The sequence below is a fragment of the Rhinolophus sinicus genome, chromosome 17 (genome assembly GCF_057876585.1).
Source record: "Rhinolophus sinicus isolate RSI-liver-muscle chromosome 17, RSI-T2T, whole genome shotgun sequence".
NCBI lineage: Eukaryota > Metazoa > Chordata > Mammalia > Chiroptera > Rhinolophidae > Rhinolophus > Rhinolophus sinicus.
The window spans coordinates 34,967,182-34,985,307 of NC_142517.1; the positions used below are offsets into that span (position 1 = coordinate 34,967,182).

Genomic DNA, 18,126 nt, shown 5'->3' on the forward strand with positions numbered 1-18,126 from the left:
AGTAGGAAATTAATACGGTGATTTACATAAAATGGGTGAATCCCTGAAGAAAGTTGAGCATAGCCAGTAAAATTGTACCACAGTGAAACTTTAAACCAAGGGCAAGAAGTCCACTTCTGTAAATATTCACAAAGAACACTGAAACCATATACAGTTGATTTTTGTTATTCATGGTAGTTGTATTCTATAAGGTCTCTACAAACATTAAACTAGCAGATACTGAATCATTGCTCCTTGGGGAAAGGTTTCTTTGAGCCTCTGGTCATGGTATTTTCATCAACTGATCAATTCATTATTTTGTTTTATGTGTGTTTCTGTTGAAAGATACCTTATTTAATATATATATTGTTCGTTCATTAACGTTGAATTCATGGCCAACAGCACTATAACTCACGAGTTAAGGAAGTTTATCAAACACTCGTATTTTCTCCATAAGACACGTCTCAGCCTTCCTGCACTCAGGAACACCAGACAGAACTTTACCACCTCTCTTGGGGGCCATTTTAAAGAGTGGAATCACCAAACAAAGGCGCAAAATGCAAAAAAAAAAAAAAAATTGGCTCTAAGTGGACCACAAATAGGACACTTGTTTATAGTAAGAGAGCTGGATTAGAAGGCGGTGTCATCTTGTTTGACCTCAGCCTGGAATATGCACATTGGAAGACAAAATTTTTGCCACTCTGTATGTACAAGTCTGTGAATGACTATGGAGGTGCCTTAAGTATTGATTTTGGGGTTACAAATAAATTTTAGCAAGTAGGCAAATTCACAAATACAGAATCCATGGACAATGAAAATCATCTGTATTTCAAATAAGCACATAGCTTAGTATTGAAAATGCAATGAGTATAGCTTTAATAAAATTTTCTTCTCATAAGCATTTTGTTCCAATTTGAATGTATACCTACCAAATAAAAATGACCTAACAGTGTTTTAAAGTATGCCCTTTCACTTCTATTAGTCAAGACTCTCAGTCTGGTATTTTTGAGATAAAAATAAGTACCCCTGTGTCGCTTAGAACTCCATTTCTAATAAAAGCAAAAAATGTATGATGCATTAGAAAACACATTCTCATTCAGCCCTTCCTAAGATAATGTTTGTAAATTTATTTTGCTATGTCTATTTAACTTTTGAGTAAGAAAATAATGTTATTTCTTCCAATTTTTCTTCCAAGAAAGGTAATATATTCAGAATATCTGGCTGATTATCTCAGTAGGTACATCTTTAGACCTTTAGAAATTTTCCTGTCTCCCTGAACCCTTTCAAAGAATATTCTAAAAATCATTTCCTTTTACCTAGAGAGGCTTTTCTGCAGCTACAGTAAGTCTAGTGAGCTGCCTATTTATTAAAAACAAACAAAACAAAAACAAAAATGAACTCTGTAGAATTCCCTTCAGCTTTTGAGTTTTATCAGACTTGGATTTTCCTGTAATTTATAGGAAAACTGAGCACTAAATCTAAGTGCAAATTTCCAAAAATATACCCTTTATAAGAAACTTGACAACCTTTTTTTCTTCACAAAGAAGAGATCATGCACTTTTAATTAGCAATGTGTGAGTGTTTGAACACATTTTTTAAATTACTTATTTTTGCACAAAATGATCTATGTTTTTACTAAAGAAAATACAAGATATAGAAAAGCCCCAAATTACCATCCTCCACCAGCCTTTCATATTTTTTTTCTATGCATAAATAGAAATATCTGCGTATTATTTACCAAATGGTATCATGATATACATATCTTTGATTACTGCTTTTCTCTTTAGATCATGTCATGAAGCTATGCCTTGTACAGCGTACACTGGTCTTTAACATAATTTTAATGGCTGCACAATATTCTACAGAGAAGACTTACAATTTACAGCTCCCTATTATTAAGATTTCAATTTTTCCCAATGCTTTGCTGTTTTATATAAGCAACCTGGCAGCAAAACATCTCTACACATTCATCTTTGCCCAGTTGTCCAATTATTTCCCGAGGGAAAATCCCTAGAAGCAGAATTGCTGAGTCAAATAATTTACACATTCTTAAAGTTTTTGATATGTCTTGTCAAATCCTCCTACAACGATGGTTGAACAAATTTACATTTCTCTCAACAAAATACAAAGATTGCCTATACCCAAGACCTCACCAAGCTGTGGTATTCTCATTCTTTATATGACTCACCAGTTGGTTGCTAAAAAATAGTTCTAGTAAGCCTAAACATTTACATACTTTCTGGTAAAACAGTGCAATGCATTTCTAAAGATACTTAATGCTCTCAAAATCTGCAAATGGTTAGAAATGTTATTTGTGTTTGTTTTTTCCTTAACTTTCTCTTATAGCAATATTTTATAAGGAAATGAGGAAAGAAAAAATGTCTTCTTCAAGTCTGTAAATAAGAATTTGCCCAAGACAAGAATACAAGTCCCAGTTAAAAACTATGGAGAGCATACAATTCAATTTGATCAGAAATGTGGGTATTTTCTCCTCTGCCAAAGCTGATAGCATATTCACATGTCACTGACCCAAGGATCACTGCCCTTATCCGTTGGTTAGTATTTCCTTCCAGATCCTGCAAATTAATGTCAAATGGTGAGTTGTAAGCCACTTAGAGAAACATTTCCAGCCAGCCACCCATCCATTGATCTATTCAATTAATAAATGTACACTGAGCATGTATGTATATCACACAAGGTAACATGGGTTAGTTTTATTTATTCATTCGTTTAACAAACATTAAGTGCCTGCTCCATTCCAAATACTATTATTCTAAGCACTCAGCACCAGCTTTGAACAAGAAAGACAAGATCTATGCTCTTTACTTCAGTGGGTCTTGCTGTGCTGGTCACAGTGAATGACACATGGTTCTAGGTACCAAAAGTAACAAGATCACAAGAATCATACTAATTACTGTGCATTTTCCAATTTCAAATGTAATTTAACTTTTAAACATGTCAGAAACATTCCATACACAGAAATCTTGTACGGACCATTTTCCTTAGTTTGAAAGCTTTTATTTTTCTTTTACTTCAGATCATTAGAATTCTGCAATGCTTTTTCTCCACATGAAAAATAATTTTTAATAGGACCTCAGTTGCTTGTTTTTCCAGAACCTGCTAATTTTATCAAGCACTTCACCAAAAACATTTCTTCTGCCAAATATTTGGCATGATTTGGGGGTAATGTCTCATGACAGCTGAATTAGTATGCACTATCAAAATGTGTTCTTTCCCTCTATCTCCCTAATTAAATTAAAAATTAACATGCTGCTTTTCATGCTTCATTCTGTTTCACTTGCCTCAATTTCCCTTGGTTACGAAGCATATTAGTTATGAATATGTATTAGGGTTTGCTGTCAAACCCTGTGAACATGTTCTGGAGCAGAAGATTAGATGTTATTTCAAAACAGATGCATCAGTTTATATCACCCCCTGCAATTTTCACCTACCAATGAACATTCATGAGAGATTGAACTACAGAACAGAAGAGACTAGTCTACCAACCAAGGTTCGTTTTGCTCTTTTTTCTTGCTTCAGTGGATTTTAGCTGGTTTCAATTTTCATTAACACTATATCAATGACTCAAAAGCTCACCGATCTGAATGGAGTTACAATTTTGTGGCTAACAAAAGCACAAGCCTTGAAATACCTATACTGAATTTAAGTTTGGAACTAAACTTTCCTGAACCAAATTGTCAATACTCTGATTTTCTATCAACTGGTAAATTAGAATTGAATTGCAGCTGCAGGAAAAAAAAAATTAATAAATCTATCTTTACATTTTAAATAAAGATGATCATAATCCCTGACATGTAATTGTACATATCAGTTTTCTCTGGGTGGAAGTTTTTGATCTTATCCTTTATACCTAAATTATGTTTATCACCATCATCTGTTGTGCCTACACTAGAAACTTGAGGGGCTGAGCTTGGCCAGAGGAATTGTGTAGGTGAGACACAATTAAGCTTCATTGAGCATCATTTGGAAATATCATTACAGAAGGATAAACATACACTGTTTTTAAGAATAATTTTAACTGTTTTTAAAACATATTTTTTAAAACAATTACATTTTATTGTTTTTTAAACACATTTTTAAAATCAACTGCTTTCCCTTTGTTGGAAACCATAGACTGAGTCAAACAATGCATGCATAAATTTCATGCATATTAGAGCTGGAAGGAAATTTAGAGAATCTACACCAAACACTGCATTTAAAACAAGAAACTGAGGCCCAGAGAGTTAAAAAGACTTCTCTGAGGTCACATAGCTCACTGTTGGTAGAAATAGGCCTACAACCAAGGACTTCCAGTTCCTAACCACTTTCATCACACTACAAATATGCTGACACCATGACTTCAACAAAACCTCATTTTCTCTAGGATAACATGTTCACCAACAAACCAGAAAAAAATGAGGTTGGAATGTGTACACCCAAATGATCTCATGCCGTTTTGATAAAAACTATTTATTTAGAATGCTAAAACTTTATGACATTATACTTAAAATGTACATATGAACACTAAATCAATAAAGTAAGCATGAAATGACTAAAATGTCAGAAAGATTTCGAGCCAGGTTCTAGAGGGAAATCCTTTCCACCAAATTCTCAGATCCTACCTGCTCTTGCATCCTTCTCAAATCAACGATCCAGCACTTCAACCAATCTCTGTTCATTCCTTTGATCATTCGTCCTTTCATCCCAAGTATCTAGCAAAACACTAGCCCTGGAAAAGCAACTTCACCATGCCTACATCCAGACCGCTGAACACTGATGGGCAAAGATCACACAAATGAGGAAATCAGTGCCACTATAATAAATACCTGTTCTCCAAACTCAAAAAGTTCCTCTATATGACTAGGAACCTTCCAAGTTTTCTTGCTGAATTCTTAGTCTTAGTCTCCTACAGAGAAATTTGACTCCTAATTCACAGAAACAATGAAGAGGAGAATGGGAGGAGGAGGAGGAGAAGAAAGAGGAGAAGATATCAATCAGATGGGAACTTTCTCAATTTTCTGCTTCCCCCACATAGATTGACCTGCATCTTTTCCTTCCTGTGAGAATAGAACTGCTCCTCTCTTCTGGATATGTCCTTCTTTCACTATCTCAGCGGATCTTTCCCATCATCGTCCTCTTGCTCTCTATTGACTCTTTTTCATTAGCCTTTAAACATGATCAAGTCACTTAAATCATTAAAAATCTTCCCTTGACATTACCATCTGCTTTTAGCTACTTCCCATGATTCTCCTCCTGTAAAAGAGCCATCTTGAAGGAATCAGGTTCACACATTGTCTCAATTTCATCACCTCCAATTGATTCAAGCCACTGCAATCCAGCTTTTTTCCCTTTCCCTCTGCTGAAGCTGCTCGTACAAAAAAACTGAAAACCTATAGGTACACTTTCAGAGGACTCGTGCCAGTTCTTATAAGGTAAAAGATGTACCAAGTTAATGTTTGGTACCAAAATATCTTTGAGAAAATTTCTTGAGATTCCCATTTAGTTGGAAAGTGAAACTTGAGGTACATGAAAGACGTCAATTAAGAAAGAAAAAAGTTCAAGCTGCTGTAAATAAAAGGAGAATAATTTGATATTTTTTTTATTGATTTGGTTTTGTTGTTTGATTCGACAGAGGAGCAGAGAAAAGTGGCAGAAAGGGGAGGTGGACAGGGTGGGAGACAGTAAGACGGCAGAGGGTGACATGGCAATAAAGGGTCATTCAGAAAGTCCCACAGGAATATAGTTAAAGCGACTTAAAGTGACCTTATGTCTTTTGATTGGAGCATTTAATCCATTTAAATTTAAAGTAATTGTTGATAGATATGTCATTATTGTCATTTTATTTTTCATATTTTTTATCTTTTTTTCTTCTTCTTAAAGAAAACTCTTTAACATTTCTCATAATACTCATTTGGTGGTGATGAATTCCTTTAGCTTTTTCTTGTCTGAGAACAATGAATATTCACATATAGATATAGATATAGATATAGATATGGATATAGATATATATCTATAGATTTTTTTTTTTTCTGTGCATGTCATAATTTATTTAGGAGAGTTTGTAGAACTGGAATTGCAGTTTCATAATTGCTATTTTATAATCTTAGTAATGGTGCCCATTTCCCTGATTCTTTGCCAACAGTAAATATTATTGATCTTTTTAATCTTTGCCAAGCTGACGAATGAAAAAGGATGTCTTCTTTTTTGACTAAAGTTTCAAATCAAATTCCTAATGAATTTGAGTATATTTTCCCATGATTAGCAGCTATTTGTGTGGCACTCTTCCTTGAATGCATAAAAAATGATAATATATGTAAAGTAAAGCTACATGTGACATGTGTATATGCCTATATGGATAGAAATAAATAAAAATACATTGCAAAATGCAATATTAAGAGTAGTTACCAGGGCAGTGCAGTAGTTGAGGGTGGGGCATAGTAATAAGGGAATTTCACATGTAACTTGGATTTTTAACAAGGAGAATAATGTATTCCAACATTTTTTTAATAATAAAGGGACTGTTAAATAAATAGGAATCATAAGAAAGAATGAAATTGTATAAGACTCGCTACACCTTCTTTTCCTGGTTGTTTGCTTCTCTACCTTCTACTTCCAGGAAATAACCCTGCTTCTTTATTTATTGTATCAACTCCAGCAGTTTTTCTACCCCGTTGAAGGATTTCCCTAAAGTCCCATCTTAGGCACTCTCCTCTCTCCTCCAGCACACATGGTCTCCACCCTCTGGAATCTATGGATCTCACACTGACTTCTCTCTGCCTGCCTGACCCTTCTACTTGGCTTTAAACAAATAATGGCATTGACTTCATCAGAGCATCTGCTATTAGAACAAAGAGAACATACAGTGAGCTCTAAGAAGGGAAAACAGGAACGTGGTTAAGTGCTAATCCAGCCCAGGTGATGAGAGAAGACTGTCCTGAAACAGTAGTATTTAAACATGAAGAGTGACTGGGTGACAGCTGGGAAACTGGGGAGCGGAAGGAGGCAGGGATATTCCAAGTGAGGCACCAGCATTTGACAGGCTCGAAAGCAGAAATATAGTTAAAGCATTCAAATAACTAAAATATGACCAGCATGACTGAAACAAGTTGGGTAATGTCCCAGTGTCAGATAATTTTGTGACTGACTTGTTGGAACCATAAATGGAGACTAAACACCTGTGGGGTAGGGGCAGAGGTTTGGAGGAGGGAGGTAAGGATTCTCCTGAAAGGAATGGATGTTCGCATTCTTTACAGTCCTAGGGAAGGAACATGGAAACATAGGTTGTAGACTACTATGAGGAAAATCTTTTCTAGTATTTCTGGGGCCAAGAATCAGATTGGCATCCAGGATCAAAGACATGAGAGGTCTGGTATGTTTCCAGGGGGACTGAGGGACTGAGAGTAGCCCCTTGGCCATATAAGTGTGGCCAGAAGTGAAGACGTGAAACAACTTAGTAGGATATCATGAGAAGCAGCAGTGTCCAATGAGGTTTTCTGAGATAATGAAAATGTTCTACAATCTGTATTATCCAATATGGTAGTTACTAACCACATGTGGTGACTGAGTACTTTTCATTGTGGCTGGCATTTGTGAGGAACTGAATTTTATTTTATTAAATTTTTATTTTATTTCATTTTAATTGAAATAGCTACATGTGGCTAATGGCCAATACACTGAACAATGCAGGTCTGGAGCAAGACCAGTGTGACAACCTGGCCTCAGATGTGTTGAGAGAATTCGGGAAGAATGTGTACACACATGGGAGATGAAGAAGTAGAGGGAAGTGGAGTCCCTGGTAGTCCTCAGCAGAGAATGTCAGTGCCCAGAGAGTCAAGATTTAATGAGAGTCATAGTCATAAAATAGTGGTAAGACATAATGAAGGAAGAAAGGACCCTGGGGGAGTTGGGCCTGAGCAAGTGTGAGGCAGGGCCCTGGGGAAAAGTCAGATATCACCAACGGACAATTCAGAGGTCTCCTATTTTTTGCAACAGAGCTGGTGCGGTCTTGAGTCATCATTGGGTATGTTATACTTGGAAATAAGCGACAAATGTGAAGTCAAAATGGCACAAATTAGAGTTCTTTGGTTGTCTTTTTTTTTTTTTAATATTCAGGAAATTTTAAAAAGTAGGCTGCAGTCTGCAGATCTGGCTGGCTACGTCAATGCACTACAAATGAATGGCGATAGAAATCTTTGTTTTCCCTCTCTCTCCTTTATAACAAGTTTCCTGGTTGCCTTCTCTGCTCCAGTCCTGGCTGAAGCTCAGGGTTAAAATGTTTGTTCACCAAAACACTCTTTCTCACCCTCTCTGATCCAGATTAATTTTTATAAGCACCTGTTCCAAAAGCACACAGAAAATTTGGAAAAGGCACGGAGCTGATAGAACTTGTCACAGAATTCAGCACAAAGGCAGCAGCATTCAGGAAGACTAATTTTTCGTGTCTTGACACCCAACTTCGTTTGTGTTTAGTGATGACATCATTTGTTAACCTCACCCATGAGTTCTAGCAAATCAGATAAAAACCATCAGAGAGTCCTCTATCATTTCCAATTCTGACAGCTGCAGTGGTATTAGATTTGTCTTCACACTATTACTTTAATGCTGAGGAGAGGGACCTGCAAAGCCTCACTGATTTTCAGCTGCCATCAAAAATAGTGCTTTTTTTTAATTCCACTAAGGGAGTTGGGGCCAGAAATGCTCTGACCTGCTGCCTTTGTTCAGCAGGTGATGAATTGACTGAGGCTGCTGCATGCACTCTGTACCATATAATAGAGTTATAAATTAAGCTTTACTTGTTTACCTTCTCACAGGTCTCCACTGAGATGACTTTAGAAAGGAAAAAAATAACAACGACGAAATCAATGGGCTATTCTTATCTCTTCCTTTTATTTTTTCTATTCTTTCTCTGCATTGATTTTATTGTAGGAGTTTTCGATGATTTGATGATAATGCATTAATTCCAAGTTACCAGGACACCAAGCCCGTGTGCTATTAACTTAGCATGAATGCATTGTTAGTGAAGTCCTTACTCTATTGGAGTCCTGTTCCTTAGAGCAACATCCCAACAGAAGGTTGCCTTGTGTCCAAAGGGTGCCCTGCCATGCAATGGGCTCACCCAAGCCCTGGCTCTGTCTGCCCCATCGGCAATTCAATTGAATACTTTTAAACTTCATTCTCCTATGTGTAAATAGGAAATAAAAATGTCTGCTCTACCTACATCCCTGGTTGATGAGAGGATCAAATAACATGGTACCTACAGAAGTACTTTATAAAATCTTAACATACTTGAAAGATTAAATTTTTATTCATCATTTTTACCTCCACTGATTTCCAGGAAGAATTTTAGTTCAGTTACAACAGAACGTTCACAGGTGGTTAGACCATTAAAGCAAAGATAAAAGAACAGGAGTCACATAATGAAAATAGCAGATAATTGTTCCTGATAAATCTATGTGAAGAACAGTTGTATCAACTGGACACTTAATTTAGCTTTGAACTTCCTGGAAGCTAAAGCAAAACACAAAATACTGTTAGGCCCATGACTCTCCTTAATCTACAAAATGAAATGTGCTGGTTTACTAGGAAAGAAGGAAATTTCCTTGCCATTAAACTCTAAGAATTGTGGGTGAAATTGTTTTCTGGGCACATACCTGATTACATTTTTCAGTTGCCCTTGCAGTTGTGATGTGAGCCTGGCCCACAAAACCTTCCCCATGCGCTTGCTCCTTCATGCTCTTCCCGTACTAGCTTGATGCATAGCAAGAGTGGAAAGTAGAAAATAAAAGGAGGCTGGTATCTGAACCCCTACTTGGAACTGCCTCCCAATTAGAAATATCTGCTTTCTATTTTGTCTGAATAAGAAATAAACCTCTGTCATGTTTGAGCTATTTCACTCAGTTTGCATATTCTTTAAAAGTTAAGGTTTTCTTATTTGGAAGTTTATTAAGTAACATAACATACAGAGTTTTTAACTACCACTGTTATCTAATTTTTTTTTTTAATGATCTTTATGGACTGTCTCATATTTTGTGAAAGACAAACAAAATCTAATGGTTCTGGGAAAGAGAATGAATGAAACCATGATGGATGATTTTATTTATGTGTTTTGGATGGTGATTCCTGGGGTATAAAGTAAAGTAAAACACAAGGATAGTTCTAGAACATGAGACACGTCCAGAAAGTTTGGTCCCTTGAGAGTGACGATACAATGAGAAATGAGAAGACCGAGAGAAAACTGGATCCATAATGAATTGAGGACAATCCTGAGAGTTTAGAAAGAAGGACAAATAGTGGAAAGGTAGAAAAGAACTAAATCCAATTTTCTACATTTCCTTAGAGCCTAGTCTGCCTGGTGGGGTATTAGAAGCCTCAGCTTTGACTTGTTAGAGCAAATAAGCCTTGTTCATAGGCCCTGTTGCAGAATCAGTTTGCAGGCATCTTGGGAATTTTATAAAGACAATCAAGCATAAGGATATCAAAAATTCTGTGGATTTAATCATTTTATTACCCCTCAAGCACAATTTTCAGACCTACAGAATTGCCTCTGGAACTTCTCTGTCTTTTGAGATGAAGTTAGCACAAGTGCATTGGGTTTAGATTCCATTCACTCCCATGACAAGTTTGTTCTGAGTGACCCCCTGAATATCCCTGGAGACTTCCTGCTAGGACTTTTGCTATGCCTTTCTTACACTGAACTGTTTGGGCCTTTCTTACTTTGAGTATAAACATTTCATGTTTTATACGTGGTTTAGGAGAGTCCATTTTTAGCTATTTAAAGATTTGGCGGGGCTTGGGCAAATGGCAGCATGGAGTAGACAGGAGAGGCCAGCCCCTGACTCTGGGACCATAACCTGGGCCGGAATGGATGTTCCAGGAGATAATACAGACACAGTTGCTGACAGAGGCAAGGCAGGACCCAATCCAGTGGGTCCAGCAATGTAGGCAAACTATAGTTTCAGGCCAAATAGGCAGCAACGTATCCAGGATTAAAGAGCAGAATGTCCTGGCATGCAGAGGTCAATAGTGAAGAATCCAAAAAAGGACATATTCAGACCCCAATAGACCAAGGCCCTAGGCAGAAGTTTAATGTATGTCGGGTATCATTGGGGCTTTTCTAACATTCTATTTCTGTTGGACCATAATTTCTACTTCTCAGCATTCTTATAAAATCAGCAAACCACAGCCATCCTGACACAATAGCTGGCTTTCAAAGTATCCAAGAAAAATGTAAAATATAATTGACATCAAAATAGTATGAATATTCAGAGACCTTGTCATTTCTCAAAGCATTGCAAGTACTACAGGAAAATTTGAATAACAGCCATTTTATAATTCTATGCATAATACGAGTTTCACTCCCTTCAAGATGACATACGGCTTTTTGGACACCATCACTTGAAAGAAAATGAAATTCACAAGTTAGTGTACTACTACTTCTACCCATGGAACTTTTTTTGTTCTAAATAAGAGGATCAAGGCATCAATTAAAATCTTTTGCATGTTAGTAAAATATGAAATTGGAGATGGAAAAATTACTCTTTTTTTACTCTTCTATATGAATTTATGTCTTTGCAACTTTTATTGCTTCCACTTCCTACCATAACTAAAAGGAATGTAGAAGCATAATTATGTTATTAGAAGTTTAATTTCTTTTAGGAATTAGAATCAAGAGAATGTTGGAGGCCATGTGGTTTAACCTCTACTCACTGAATATGTAATACCTATGTTAATTGAGCACTTAATCTGTTTCAAGCACTTTCAACTGCTCTCCAGATAATATCTCACTTAATTATCACAACAACTCTATTATCCCCCTGTTAGAAATAAAGGAAACTGAGGCTGAAAGAGGTTGAGTGATTTGCAGAGTCACATTATAAGTGGCAAAACTGGAATTCAAATCCAGGAAGTCTGACTCCTGTCTCTTAAACACTAAGTGATTCTGACTCATTTGCACTATCATACAATAAACATAAGCATTACTTACTTTATTCATAAATGTTACTACTAAGATTTGCATGCTATGCAATATTCATTTGGAAATATGTGTCAAATATTTGCTATACAACTTAAAGACCCAACTTCCCATTTTTCAATTAAGTACTGTCACTGCTATTAAAGGAGGTGGAGTTCACCTAATATCTGACACCTATTCAGCCCCAAATAAGCAATCTGTATGTGTATGTATATATATATATATATATATATATATATATATATATATATATATAATAAAATAAAATAAAATAAAATAAAATAAAATAAAATAAAATAAAATAAAATAAAATAAAATAAAAGATAAAGGGATGCAGTGCCAGAATCTTGGCATTTCTAAGAACATGTCTTCAGTGACTAGACTACAAATCACTGCCTTTACAGTTCTGTGTTGCAGGATAGCTGCTAAGGGCAATTTTTCCTTTTACACCAATCCATACCTGTAGCCTGTGGGTCTAACGCTCATGAGAGGTGGACTGGACTGCACTGAAATTGCCTAGTGTATCATTCTTCTATAGATGTCCACGCTGTGTTTGGAAATTGTGTTGGCTCAAAGGCCTAACTTGTAGTCCTAGTTGCACACTGGCCATTGGATTGTTCCATTCCCTGTGGATTGAGTGTGTTAAAAATCGATGGACTTCATTTTTTCTGGAAAGCACACCTGCAAAGCTCAATTTCCTTCTTAAAAACGATGTTCATGCAAGCTCTGAACTATTAGGTTAATGCAAAAGTCGTTGCGGTTTGAGGGTTAAAAATAATTGCAAAACCGCATTTACTTTTGCACCAACCTAATACAATCTCTGATATGCTTTGGTCCATCAGTACTACCTGCTTTTCCAACTGGTAATTTCAAAATAAGGGGTCTGGCCTTTGAGATGTTTTAAGTTAAAAAAATCTTGAGATTGAATTGACCAGTTTCACATGTGTTTACTCCAGATAATCAGTAGTGTGAAAAGAACACCCACCCCACCTTCGGTAGCAGGTTCACTCTCTAACATATCAACTTTATAATGTTAACGCTATTAATAGACCTGAGCATTCAAATTCTTTGTGTCCTTAGCATACAACAAAACTGCCACATTTCTATTCATTCCAGAGTCAAATCTGTCATAATCTGCTATTAACGTTTTTCTGAATGTCCTGTCAAAACGTTTGCTATGTCTATCAAAATATGGCAAATTCCTTTGGGGCAATGGACATGAGCAGCACTGAAACCTTTCAGACAAATAGGGTTGGATGACTAGTAAATATATGAAGGGTAAAATAAGAAAAGTGTAGGGCAGAGCATATCTTTGCTACTAAATAAAATAGATTCTATTATAAATAGATGATTGATACTATTGGGACATTAATTTATCAATAGGTAGAATCTAACTTGTTATACAAAACACAGGAGAGCAGAGTTTTGCAATGGTTAGCAACTCATTTTTTGGATAACTAAAGATTACAACTGGTGCAAATTACAGGTTAATTGTTAGAGTTCATCATACTTTATTAATTTCAAGGTAATATTTCAAAATAAATATGTCTGCTTCAAATTAACACGGATACTCCCAAGCACTTTAAGGGGCTGAGGGGGGAATCTTCTGAAGCCCCGAGATCATAGTTTAGCAAATATAATGAAATAGAAAGGATGGAGACTCACGCCTGCTTAAATTCCATAGCACAGAAGAGCATTTCTTCCTATATGCATAAGAAACTAAACATCATTTTGATGTGCGTGCATAGCTGCAGAATTCCAAATTAATTAACTAAAATAGAAGAAAATTCTTCATTTATAGCTAAAATTCATAAGATTTATTTTATATGTAGAATTGAAATGAAAACTTTAAATTTTGTTTTCATTGGCATTGCTCCCATATACACAAAAAGAGTGGGAGACGGGTCCCTCACATGGATCTCGGGACAATGAAATGCCCAATCAGCTTTGAAAGGCTGTCAGCTGGGATGAGGCAAGGAGAATTTGTGCAAACTGGAGGCACATATGTGCATTTCCAGAGTTCTAGTTCCATGCTCCATGCAAGGGCGTTATCACTGGGAGTCACCTTAGAGCTCTATCTGGCTTTCCCCACTCACAACCATAACTTTTGGTTGTGATCTGAAAACATGGTGATCTCTAAGAATTTTCTCCAAGAATTAATTTTCCTTCCTCCATGGTAACGATATTCAACAACAGCAATTTCGTACTAAATAACATAATTTGGCTGGAAGAGCAGAGGGATAAAAAGTACTGTGGGGTTAAATCCAACCCTGACCAATTCTTTTCAATTCCCTGTTTTAACCATCAAATACATAAACAATTTTAAGAGAAAAATCTCTCTCGTTTCATTCTAGTCTCCTTCATTAACAACTCAGTCTGTAGTAAATAAAATTAATGCTTACCTCAAAGGCTCTCTGTATTTTGACAAAGTCGCTCACACTGAATAGGTTTTCAAACAGAGCTGTGCGGTGGTCTTCACCTTCAGTTCTCTCTGGCCCAGGCTGTGACCCCTTATTCAATTCAAGTCCAGCATTATTGTAACTCATAATGGTTCCACCTCTTTCAACAGCCTTCAACTATTTCTATACATTTTTCTTTTTTTTTCTCCTTCAACAGGTACCTTTGAAAAGGAACCCAACTTAGCAGTAGAATTACAAAAATTATAAAAGTACATTTCAAGGCATACAATAAGAAGGCAAAGTGTTCGAGGCGACAGGTGAGGAATGAAAGCCCTCAACTCCGACCCTTCCTTAGTTCCACAGTTTATTTGCAGAGTCTACAGCTGAATCATTTTAAAACACCCCCTCCTTATACCCTGTTGAACCTGGCTTGATTAAAAACATGTAAAGCTTCCCCCATGTTTACAGCAACTGACACAGAGTGCAGCTTCTACTCCTCATTTTAAATGCATTAGAAAAGCAACTTCTCCAAACCTTTTTGGCTAACCTTGCTTCTATTAGCATGTGGTTTTAAACTCTGTTTTCTTGTCTGGAGACATTAGATGATTCAGCTGTAAGGTTTCCATCCCAATGAAGGGCTCCCTTCTGAAGGCCACCTTCCCAGCTAAGTGGAGTTGTTTGTTTCATCTGTTCCTGCTGCTTTGGATGTCTCCTGGCAACCAACATAAAACCAACTACAATTTTTCCTCTTTCCCCAGCCACAACTAATGACTGACCTAAAGATTTGAATATATAATGCAGATGCTGAGTTTTTTCTTAAAAGACAATTCAGCTCTCTTTTTAATTAAATTTTAAAGACAGCTTTTATAAATATATATATTTTTAAGGAGCATGTCATGTATTATAAATTGATATGATTAGCCAAAGAAAAGAGCATGACATTCAGGAATTTTGTGTTTTCCACGTAGGAAATATTTTATTTCTTGTTTAATAAGAATCCATTCCTTATTTTCTCTTTGTCTTAGTTCCTACGTATTGAAAATGAGGATGGTTTTAAAAGGTTTTCAATTCATTGAAAATATGGGGAATAACACAGCAAAATATAATATGATAAACCTTATATAAAACTACTTACAGTACCATTGATGTTTCAGCTACTGTTAATAGAAAGGCAGGAAAAAGAAGAAAAGTTAACATTTTTTGAGCACTTTGCATTCCTTATCTTGATTAAGCTTCACAAAAAACCCACAAAGTGACAACATCACTACCCCCATTTTACAGATGAAAAAACAAAGTAAATGCCTAGGCCTTAGAGTTAGTAAGGTTTGGAATAGGACAGAGTGACTCCCAGAGCCTGCACTACACATGGATGCCCTCTCTGCATCTTGTTTTCATCTCTATAGAACTGAAAACTTGTCACTAGACACCATGTTTCCCCCAAAATAAGACCTACCCAGAAAATAAGCCCCAGTTAAGATGGTCAGCCAGACGGATGCATTTAGTATGTTATGACGATGTTCCAGAAGAAGATGACATGACGGTATTTGAATAAATGTAGATTGTTGTACATGAAAAAATAAGACATCCCCTGAAAAGACTCCTAATGTGTCTTTTGGAGCAAAAATTAATATAAGACCCGGTCTTATTTTGGGGGAAATACGGTATCTCTAAGATCCTCACTAGATGTCACTTATTGTATGCCTTTCCACGGTGAGCTGGTGTTCACAAGGCACATGGTGATACACAGGGAATTTTCCACAACATAGAGTAGCATCCTACAGGCCTTCCCGTACCAGTTTTTTTTTTTTTTTTTGGAGGGGAGGGATGAAATTTCATTCATGTATCCATGAATTCATCCATCTCTCTATTCGTCATTCATTCCCAAAACCATTTATTAAGAACCTACTCTATGTCAAGTCCTGAATTGGACGTGGTGCCTACCCGTGAGGACTTTACAGTCTTTTACGAGCAATTACTGGTCTAGTTATCTTTCATGCAAATCCCAACCTCTTGCTGTTTACAGTGCTATGTTAAGGAGGATTCTGATGTCATAGCTAAGCTCAGGGGAAAAGAGTGGCATTATAGGTTATAGATTTATAGATGTATATCACAGACACAGAAAGGCTGAGGGAACATGTTTACCACAAATTTTCCTTTCCTCATTAAGCCCTTTGTGTAAGTTAGGAAAATATTTTTAAGCCCTAATATTATAAATTCCCCTACTTATCTCACATAGGAATAAAATTTGTCTTCTTACCGTGCTAACTTGTAAATTAATAATAGATTTAGATCAGCTGGATCAGCCCCATAAATGTTTGCAAAATGTTCTATAGTGGCATTCTGGAGAGTTAGGCTTCGTTCAGGAACAGACACTAATGAGGGAAGGAAGAGGAAATAGAAAAAAAATGTTCTGTAAAGCTACACCAGGAGAGGTAAGTATCCCACTGGCTGATAATGCAGAATTCTCTAATTATTCTGAGACAGTCAAACTGCCTGGCCTACTTTGCCTTCATAAAGATGCAGCTTTAAACGTTTTCATTAGTCAAAACAGGAAAATAGAATGAGAAGCTAACAAATTACTGCAGAAGTTAATCAATTGACACCGTTTTCTTTCTGTAAAATCATGGCATTAGAAATAAATCTAGATTGTCAAGTTGCAAATGGCTCTAATCTTTGTAACTCTGTGCTTAATTTTCAGGTTAAACTTCCACAACACTGTAAAAATCCATAACTAGCCTCTTGACCCTGCTGAAATTTATCTTCTTGCCATGAACCAACTATGATTTTGTGAAAACTCGGCCACAGGCCCATTCCAATACCAGGCTCTTTGGGGAACGGTGTAGTGCTGAGGGCAGTCTGTGCTCAAGGGGAGGATGGTTTAGTTGGGAGAGAAAGCTAACAAATGAACCAACACTTCCTCCCTTCTCCTGTAGGGACTGGCTACCACTCATTTGTGGAGTGGAGCGCTGAGCACCCAAGCAGACAAATCAAGCTGAAACATCCACTGGCCTTGGCTTCCTTTGCAACCTTCGGACTGAATCATTCTTTCCATTGTACAGTTGCTCCCATGTGTCTTTATCACAACGTCCCAGTCCACTCCCAAATCCCTGCTCTCTTCTGCCCCCACAATTTATACCCATCAACATAAATGCAGGCCTCACCTTTCTAATTTCCCTTCCCTTTGTTTGCCCTCCCCTCACACTGAAGCCTATTTTTACTAACATTCTTAATCATTCCCTAGAATTCTTCCTCCACCTCTTCACTTCAACTGATACCAGCTTCCCCTTACCAGGCCCATTTCCCACCAAACCGTCTGAAGTTGAGGCTTCTTCTCGTCGTGGTCCCAGTCCCTCGGGGACAGTAGAAAGGTGGCATGACCTGGACGCCTTGCTTCTTGAACCTGTGCCTTCCCAAATGGCCCCAGTAGCTAAACATCCCAGGGCTTGGTTTCAACACAACCTCTTCCCAGAGCATGAGAGAAAGATAGCACCAATCCAGCCTTTGGTACTTTTTAAGCCCTTAGTAAATATTAGTTTCCTTCCTTGTTCCTAATCCTCCCAGTTTGAATTCATTACTCCTTCCCCCCAGCAAACACAGCATTTTGTTTGTACTTTAACCAGAACACTTTTTCTTTCTGCCTTGAGAGATAACGAGTTGCCTGTGTATCTATCTCTCTCCCACATTAACTCCCTAAGAACAAGGATGATACCTCACTGATGCCTACAGCCTTATATTGCCCACACTATGCAACATACACTACACAACATATGTGTGCTC

The 18,126-nt window shown here is 36.9% G+C and overlaps 1 protein-coding gene across 7 annotated transcripts in view; it reads right to left on the reverse strand.

The window, feature by feature from the left end:
* The window catches only part of WDR49 (WD repeat domain 49), a 128,983-nt gene extending 111,181 nt beyond the window's left edge, over nucleotides 1–17,802 (reverse strand). For 2 of the 7 annotated variants that reach the window (XM_088793776.1, XM_088793773.1), the window contains exon 1: nucleotides 14,353–15,455. In XM_088793776.1, the coding sequence (XP_088649902.1) occupies nucleotides 14,353–14,496 (144 nt within the window). In that variant the 5' untranslated portion in view covers nucleotides 14,497–15,455. Of the gene's footprint in view, nucleotides 1–14,352; nucleotides 15,459–15,484; nucleotides 15,507–16,606 lie in introns of those variants that run through there. The other 5 variants (XM_088793774.1, XM_088793775.1, XM_074327418.2 and 2 more) reach the window with 4 other exon arrangements.
* Nucleotides 17,803–18,126: the final 324 nt, after the last annotated feature.